A 10,005-nucleotide genomic window follows, 5' to 3' on the forward strand; every position below is an offset into this window, starting at 1 on the left:
AAACGGTATAAGTAAAAGATGATATATGTGAAGTCTTAATTATAGTTTTTAAATATGTTTATTGCTTATAGAATAATTTAAATATTTTCTCTAATAGTTGCCTTAATTGAAAAATATTTATACTAAAATCAAGTAAGATTTAACTTAAGATCAACAATATCTCATGAGAATTACAGACGTCTAATCATATTGTCAAGTGAAAAAAAATTGATTCTCCAATAATTAACTTCCTTGCATATTAGGAAGCTATAAGAATAAACATCAAATAAAATATATAAAAAATTTACTAAAACAATTTAGGGCCTCTTTTTTGTTTTGGCTTTAGGCTTTAGGCCATATATTCTATTGAGCCGCCACTGGGAATAACTTTGTAATATTTGAGAATCTTTCTTAAGAGGTTTAACAATATTATTAAAGACTACCTATGTTTTATATTTTGAGTCACATTATTTCCTTTTTAATCTATCTTAACTTTAAATTTATTTTAACCTTAGAAACAAGCTTTACACATAAATGTCACGACATGTTTAAAACCATAAATTATAAAAAAAAATTCTTTTTTTCTAAATTTCTTGTCTAATTAAACACTGGTATACAAAATAAAATGCAAAAAGTAAGTTTTGTTAAGAAGAGTTTTTAATTGCCAAAGACCAGGATGATTGTCGAGTTGTTTGCTTAAAATAAGTCTTTTTGTGAGGCAATTAGTCCAAATGGATGATTCCCATTCTCTCTTAATTCTTTTTTTTTTTCCCAATGATTTCTTAACACCAAACTTGTGCTTATCTGGCTCTCTACAACCCCAATATCCCCACCCAACCACAAGGAGCCAATTCCATAAGTAAGGTTGTGCTAGTTGTTAAGTAAATCGCAACAAATTGTTTTTGAGGTACGCATGAAAACCACTTCATCATAAATGGTGACACTAAGAAATTCAGTAAAAAAAATCGAATAAAAAAGTTTTCACAAGGATAATTAGCAATGGTGGTTGGAGTTTTACAAATTATTCACAAGTTATTCATATTATATCTTCTTGTAAATTAGACATAAAAACCAACGGTGAGAAAGACTGGTATTTTTTGTACATCAGCAAATATACCATTGGGTAAAAGAAAGAAAGTAAGAAATAAAGATGAATGTGTAGCTAGCTCCCCGCCTTGGATCAATGGTAAGGTTGTCTTTGTGTGATTTATAGGTCACGGATTCAAGTTGTGAAATCAGCCACTGATGCTTGTATCAGGATAGACTGCCTACATTACATCCCTTAAGGTGTGACTCTTCTCCGGACCTTGCGTGAATACGGGATGCTTTGTGACACCAAGTTGTCCTAGTGCCCTAGTTTAGCTAGCTTCCCCTTTATTTTTGTGACATTATTCATCGTGAAAAAGAAACACGACCTCTATCAATTCTGAAGTCTCAGCCCCTTCACTCTTTGTTCTTGTGATCTGTGACTTTCATCATGCAATTAACAGCCCATCGCTTGCCAAGATAGGCAATCCTTTTTTTCTTTCTTTCTATCTTTTTCTCTTTATTAGGTTATTTACTTATAACTTGGAAATGAAATATGCAAAAAAGAAAAAAAGTGCTTTATCTTATTTCCCCCATTCAATATTAAAAGAATGAGCATTTTCCAAGACTCATTTTGCTTCCTATGTACGTAGAGAAGTTTTTTATTTTTTGTACACTTAAAGAGATGGTGGTTTGATTCCCAGGAATGTTTGCTTCAACTTTCATTTAAAAAAGAGAGAGGGAGTTGGTGTTTTGTGATTGGAGAAGAATTTTCCTGTAATACAACAATGAGCTTACAATTTGTCTCTTCGACTCAAAAACCCCAAGCTTAGGCCATAAGGCAGTGACAAAACAATGAATTTACCCCTTTGAGCACCCAAGAGGGAAATCAAATTTGAATTAATAAAAGTACTTATAGTGTGTTTGGTTGAAGGTACTTTTTAACATTAATCGTTATAAGATCAGAGTGGAAAATATACTTATTATTGTGATATAAAATGGTGAGATCAGAAATTTGAAATGTTCCAATAAAGACTAATAAGACAATCATATGCAGTCAAAGTAATTAATTAATTAATTAATTAAATTCCTACGAAGCTCCGAATTTTGGATGGTTTTATTGATATGGTCATTGCTAATCATCTATCGTAAGATTTCTTCTTTTTCTTTATTATTGTTTCTCTTTCTGCTCTTCTCTTTTTCTTTCTTAAATGTTTTTTTTCCTCTGTTTGATTAGGTAATTTGCAGTTGAAACGTAGTTAAAATATTTTAATATAGCATGTTCTGAATAAGTGTATGCACTTTGCACTGCTCCAGAAAGCACCCCAACCCCATGCCCACCCCTCAAATTGATATAATATGAGGATTAACAATTTGTAGGTTATACCAAAAATGTAGTTCAAAATACAAACTCACTGCAATTTTACATGTTTTTCAATAATGCAAATATTTATAATATCTTTTATTAGGAATTATCAATATCCCAATCTATACTTAAGATGGCCTTACACCTTGGCTTGCAGCTAGTACAGTAGTACACTATAACTACTCAGGAGAACTCAGGCTATATATCTTCTAAGCTGTTAGTGTTGCACACTCAGTAAGTAAAAAATTATATGCACAATAATTAGAATTAGGGATAGTTCATTCACTACCTTTAATATTATAGATACAAGATTCTATTCTCACGATGCTCTTCTTTTCCTCTTTCCTTTACCCTTGTCTCCCACCCCTTTGGAGAAAGAAAAATATGGTCAATAACAAGTTTCTTTTCAAGAGAGAAAAAAGATAACTAGTCCAAGTTGTCACAAATCAGCTTTTAGTATTATTAGAGTTTAATTAGTATTATGTAATCGAGTCCTTTGTTGAAGTCTTTAAATTATCAATTTAGTCCCTTATGTCTAGTTGTCTTATTTCAATCAAGTCACAATAGTTTGTTATCAAAATTGAGACAGGTGTCTCGCTAAGGCATAGTGCCGTTAGAATCCTAGGATAAATTTTTATATAATGACAACTCCTTGTACTGAATTCTTATCGAAATATGAACTAACATTTTCCCCTTTCTCTCTTATCTTGTCTCTTCTCCCTTTTCCTCCTTTCTTATTCTGTGTTCAATCGCCATTGAAGTAACATAGCTTGACTCTCGTTACAAATGGTATCAGAGCAACATGGGCCTATTGCTCTCGCTGCTATGTCACCGGCAGCGGAGATTAACGAATTAAAAAATGAGATAACAACTTTACGCACACAACTCTCTCTGTTTGTCGATGATGTCGGAAAAAGATTTGAGACCTTAGAATCAAACCAGTCAGTGAGTCACTACCAAGCATAACTCGATGAGTTGAAGGAATCGAATAAGAAACTGGATTTTATTATTTCAAGCATGGGTTTATCCAGACAAGCTGATTCGACGCCTGCTACACCTTCTACGACGAATGTTACCATTACTCAATAGTTGACTCCGGCGACTTCTTTCTCTAGTCAGCAAGCCACGACCAATGCTCATTCAGCTCCGGCTATCTACAAATTTGGAGGAGTATCAGGCACTAAGACTCCATTTGTGTCGACTCAAGCTCTTTTCACTCCTTTAACTTACCCTGTCGGATGTGGATTCACTTTTCCTACAATACCAGTTTTTAATAACCCTCCTATTTTTTAAATCCCTACTTCTTCCCCTAATTCACCACTGTTACCAATACCTGTTACCCCGTTGGTTCGAGCCCCAACCAGAAAACCTTAAAGCCTAAGCTCAATTTCTCTGATTTTGATAGTACCCTAGAGGTTGGCTAAGAAAGTGTGAAAAATTCTTTGAGCTTTATAATATTTCTGAATAGGAGAAGTTGAGCTATGCATCTATCCATGTGCGAGATAAGGTGGATGTGTGGTTTGACAGTTATTTGGTCAATCACAGAGGTTGAATTACTTGGCAGAAATTCTGTGTTGAGTGGGCGAGTTTAATAAAATAGTGCAAAAGAGGAGTGTGGATCAATATTAAGAGAGATTCGAGGAACTCACTAGTTATATTACTATAATCAATTCCTTATTGAATGAAACTCATTTTGTTTCCAGTTTCATAAGTAGTTTAAAACCAGAGCTGAAACCATTAGTGAAGCTAGCCAACCCTACAACTATTATGGATGCTTATGAGATTGCCAAACTTTATGAAGAGTCATTTGCAGCATTGGTCTCTCTTATACCTTCCAGACCTGCCTTGACACCTTCCTATAATAGACCCTTGGCCATTACCTACCCAAGAGCTTCACAAAATCTTAAACCAGCTACTCTACCAGCCCCTAACCAACTCTTGAGAATTACTTATCCTAACCAGAAACCTCCCATTAGAGCTCCCCTCAAACCAAATACCTTTGAGGCTCTCAAGGAGTATGGACTCTGCTACAAGTGCAAAGAAAGATACTATCCTGGCCATCAGTATAAACCTAAGACTCTTCATGCCTTGGAGGGTACAAAGGGTGAAAGAGAAGCAGAGACTGAAGAGTTTGTTGATGCACCTGAAACATTGGAAGAACCAACTGAGGAGCAAGCTGAAATTTTCATCAATGCTATGAGGGGATTAGTAGCTCCTGGAAAGACCCCTTCCATAATTAAACTACTGGGTATGCCAAAAAGATTGTCGTGATTGTATTGATAGATAATGGATCTACTATTTCTATTGTAGATCCCCAGGTTTCCATAAGATTAAAGTTACTCATACAACCTACTGTTGTGCCTATGAATGTAATAGTTGCCAATGGTCAAACTATGTATTGTGAGAAGTGGTGCCCTAACTTTACATGGACCATGCAGGATGAGGTCTTTTCTTTTAATATTAGACTGCTAAAAATTGGAGGTTGTGACACGGTATTGGGAATGGACTGGATAGATCAGGTAGCCCCTGTTATACTTCATACTAAACCCTATAGCCTGTCATTTTTGAAGGAAGGAAGGTTGATTACCTTGTTAGGGATTAGTGAAAACACAGAAGTATCAACTGTAAAAATTCAGCAATTGTGGAAAATGTTGAATTCTGGAACATGTGAAGTAGTTTCTGAACTTTGCACTGTGAATGTTGGACCTGCAGTCAAAGAAAAAAAGTTGTTGAACCCTGATATTGAGAAGCTTTTGTTGAACTATGCAGATATTTTCAAGGAACCCATCGAACTGCCACCTGCAAGGAACTGTAACCATGCAATCAATTTGATCCCTAGTGCTCAACCTTTTAATTTTAGGCCATACGGTATTCCTTCAATCAAAAGAATCCATAGAGTCTATCATTAATGAAATGCTTAAGGCTGAAACTGTTATTCCACGTCAGTCTCCATTTGTTTCACCTCCCTTATTAGTGAAAAAGAAAGATTCAACTTGGAGACTCTATGTAGATTATAGAAGGTTGAATACAATAACTGTTAAGAACAAAAAACATATTCCCATGATAGAGGATATTTTAGATGCGTTATGTGGGGCTACTGTGTTTTCAAAGATAGATCTCAGGGCTGGATACCATCAAGTGAGGATGAAGTCTGTGGATGAACATAAAACTGCTTTTAAAACCCACTATGGGCTTTGGCAATTCAGAATCATGCCATTTGGACTAACTAATGCACCTCCTACCGTTCACTTAATGAATGAAGTATTCAAGGCACAGTTAAAGAGGTATATACTTGTTTTCTTTGATGACATCCTAGTCTATAGTAAGACTATGGAAGATCACCAAAAACATCTACAAGTGGTGTTGCAACTATTAAGGAAAAATAACTTGTTTGCCAAAAGAAGCAAATGCGAGTCCTCAGGTGGAATACCTGGGACACATCATATCTGGAGCTAGAGTGAGTATTGATCCCAATAAAGTGTCTACTATACTCGAATGGCCTCAACCTTTAACATTGAAGGAGTTAAAGGATTTTCTTGGTCTGACTGGTACTATAGGAAGTTCATTCAGGGTTATGCCCAATTGAGCAGACTATTGACTACCTTACTGAAGAAATGTGAATTTCTATGGGGAAAGGAAGCTACTGAAACATTCAACAACCTTAAGAAGGCCATGCGTACTCCGGTTCTAGCATTATCAGATTTCAGCAAAACCTCTGTCTTGGAAGTAGATGCTTGCAACACATGTGTGGGAGCTGTTCTAATGCAAGATAAAAGGCCTTTGGCCTTCATGAATTAGACATTAAGCAAAAGACACCGGGGTTTGTCTACCTATGAAAAGAAGCTAATTGCTCTGTTGATGGAAGTTGAAAGATTGAGGCACTACCTACACCCACATTACTTTATAATTAAAACTGACCATTTTGGTTTAAAAGTTTTACATAATCAGAAAATTAGTACCTCATTGAAGCACAAAGGCTTGATTAAATTGATGAGGATAAGCAATGACATTAGGTACAAGAAAGGGGTGGAGAACATAGTGGCAGATGCACTATCTAGAAGGTGTGATCAACAACAGCCTAACAACTGCCATGTGATAACAAGGTTACAACCCAAATAGATTGAAGAGGTATTAGCCAATTATGAAGAAGATCAAGACATGATGCATGCCATCTCCAACATAAGTACCAATCCAGTTGCCAATATAGATATTACTATGTAGCAACGAATGTTAAGATACAAGGGTAAAGTGTGGGTTGGCAAGCATGGCCAACTCAGGCAGCAACTAATACAGCAATATATGCCTATGGTCCTGGTAGACATTCTGGTATCATGGAAACTTATCTGAGATTGAAAGCTATCTTCTATTGACCTTTGATAGTGGAAGATGTCAAGAAAGTAATGCAAGGGTGTGAAATTTGTCAAAGGTGTAAAGATGAACAAGCTGCTTACCCAGGATTACTGCAGCCACTACCTATACCTGAAAAGGCATAGGACCATATTTCAATGGACTTTGTTGAAGGGTTACCAAATTAGGAAGGTCAAGACACTATAATGGTGGTTGTGGACAGGTATAGCAAGTATGCACATTTTTGCCCCTTATCACATCCCTTCATAGCATCTCAGGTAGCCAAATTATTCCTTGATACTATCTATAAGTTACATGAGCCACCTAAGAGTTGTAACTGATAGGGATAGGGTGTTCAATAAATGTCACGACCCAAAATCTCACCACAGGCATCGTGATGACACCTAGTCTCTAAGACTAGGTAAGCCGATTTCTATTACATTTTGAAGCCATTTTTTTTTAATTAAATAAGTAACCAAAACTAACAGCGGAATAAATATGAATATACAACCTCCCAAGACTAGTAGTACTGAGTCACGAACTCTAAATGAATACATGGAATGATCACGAGGACCGAATATACAATACTGTTTGATTAAAAATTAACAGTACAATAAAATGAAAAGACTTCAAGGGACTGCGATGACCAAGCAGCTCTACCTTGAATCCTTACGATCCCGCTTTAAATCTGCTCAAGTCCGATATCTCCAATACCTGGTTCTGCACAAAAATGTGCAGAAGTATAGTATGAGTACACCACGGTCGGTGCCCAGTAAGTATCAAGACTAACCTCAATGGAGTAGAGACGAGGTACAGTCAAGACACTCACTAGTCTAATAACCTGTGCAATATAGCATGCAAAAATAATAGAAAATAAATAGCAGTAATAGCAACATCAATCAACTAGTGATTTAAATAGCAAGGTAACAGGACCACCATAAATATTTCTCAAACGAGTAATAAACACAGGCACATCCAATTAATCAGGTCCTTCAGAATATACATCTTTTATCTAAGTTATTCAATAAAAATCTCTGGAATATAATTCTTTTCAATAAATATATTTTCGAATATAATTATTTCAAGTAAATATCTTTCGAATATAATTCTTTCAAGTAAATATCTTTCGAATGTAATTCTTTCAAGTAAATATCTTTCAAATATAATTCTTTCAAGTAAATACCTTTCGAATATAATTCTTTCAAGTAAATATTTTTCAAATATACTTCTTTCAAGTAAATATCTTTATAATATAATTATTTCAAATTTCTAATATAATTCTTTCGAATAATATCTTTCAAATATACTTCTCTCAAGTAAATATCTTTATAATATAATTCTTTCAAATAAATATCTTTCTAATATAATTCTTTCGAATAAAAGTCACCATGTGACGCCTCATTTAACTTTCCTGGCATGAGGAATACATTCAACATATCACATCAAATGGCACGGCAATACCTTCGTGCACTTAGCTCATTCTCACCCAATATATATATATTTGATTCAAATCAATTGGCACGGCAACACCCTTCGTGCATTTATATCTTCCTCACTGTGCATACATATAATAGTACCAACTAGGTGGGAGAAATACCAATAATAATAAAAGAAATAAAGTGGAGGCACACATGAAGCAACAACGATTACAAGTCACACAGAAAATATAGGTGCACAATAACATCTCAAGATTAAGGCATGAATGTATACACAACAAAACGATATCATAATATAATGTATGTCTCTCGTCCTCGCCTGCACGGAAACACCCTTCGTGCCATGAATATATGATAACATAAAAATAATTGCACGGCATCACCCTTCGTGCTTTTATTCTCATCCTCACCTGATAATAAAAATGAAATAGCAAGGCATCACCCTTCGTGCTTTATACTCTTAATGGCACGGCATCACCCATCGTGCTTTACAATCTCAAATGGCACAACATCACCCTTCGTGCTTTGCACTCTATCACCCTTCGTGCTTTACACTCTCAAATGGCACGGCATCACCCTTCGTGGTTTACACTCTTAAATGGCACGACATCACCCTTCGTGCTTTACACTCTCAAATGGCACGACATCACCCTTCGTGCTTTACACTCTCAAATGGCACGGCATCACCCTTCGTGCTTTACACTCTTCCTTACCAAGCACATGTATATCATTAACAAGCAAGGTAGAAAGCATAAATAACATCAAGGAGAGTATTTACACCACAATACAATACAACAATTCATATCGCAATTTTCACTGACCACAACCAAATTTCAAATATGTAGCATAATCAATAAATTTGTCAACAAATAGCCCAAGGCTCCACACAGCGTATAATAAATCTCAAAACAATCAACAAAGGTGAAAAATACTCAGTATAGGGCAACGCCTTCATTAATCCAAATTCTTGATAATTATATTAACTCCTCAATTTAAACTAATTAATAAATATTTGCAGATAAGGGTTCCATCATGGATTTAATTCCAAGAAAATATCAAATCAATAAACACACAGAATTCATGAAAAATCCAATTGACAAAAACACTAAATTTATTATATAAAATACAAATTTGACAAACAAGGAACGTGGCGTGATAATTCAAGGATTTACTAATGCCAACAATTATCTAATTTAATACATAAGAATGCCTAAAACTTTAAACCAAGAAAATTTGCTCATATAAGCCCGAGTACGTACTCGTCACCTGGCGTACTCGGCTTTTCATATTTTACAAATGTCACATAAGACTCGATGCCTAAGGGGTAATTCCCCCACTCGAGGTTAAGCAAGACACTTACCTTTTTGAAGTTAGGCCGATATTCCAAAATAACCCTCTTGTTTGAATTGACCTCCGGACAGCTCAAATCTATCCAAATTAATTGTATAACTCCATTAAAATTCATCAGAAACAATTCTGGATAATAATATGTCGACTTAAAAATTTATTTCAAAAAGTCAACAAAAGTCAACGCGGGACTCGCCGCTCGGAACCCGGCATAATTTTCATGAAATTTTGATATGAGTTCAACCATACCAATTTTATTGAATTCCAATAACAACTCAACCTCCAAATCTTAAATTTTTGTTTTTGGAAGATTTTTTCAAAAATCTTGATTTCTTCCATTTAAATCCGAATTAAACGATGAATATAACCATAGATTCATAAAATATAATCACTTTAGGATATAGAAAACTTACCCCGGTCGAAGTCGTGAAGAAAATCTCAAAATCGCCCAAAAACCGAGTTTCAAAAATCCCAATCGAAAATGAAGAAATGACAGATTTTCAA

General features: G+C 35.1%; 1 protein-coding gene across 1 annotated transcript; it reads left to right on the forward strand.

Annotated features, from left to right (window-relative positions):
* Positions 1–3,157: 3,157 nt before the first annotated feature.
* On the forward strand, positions 3,158–5,827 carry LOC107795661 (uncharacterized). The gene is made up of 4 exons (XM_016618337.1): positions 3,158–3,312; positions 4,075–4,619; positions 4,682–5,182; positions 5,232–5,827. The coding sequence occupies exons 1-4, from the start codon at positions 3,158–3,160 to the stop codon at positions 5,825–5,827; spliced, it is 1,797 nt and encodes a 598-aa protein (XP_016473823.1).
* Positions 5,828–10,005: the final 4,178 nt, after the last annotated feature.

This window comes from Nicotiana tabacum, chromosome 13 (assembly GCF_000715075.1).
Source record: "Nicotiana tabacum cultivar K326 chromosome 13, ASM71507v2, whole genome shotgun sequence".
NCBI classification, from domain to species: domain Eukaryota; kingdom Viridiplantae; phylum Streptophyta; class Magnoliopsida; order Solanales; family Solanaceae; genus Nicotiana; species Nicotiana tabacum.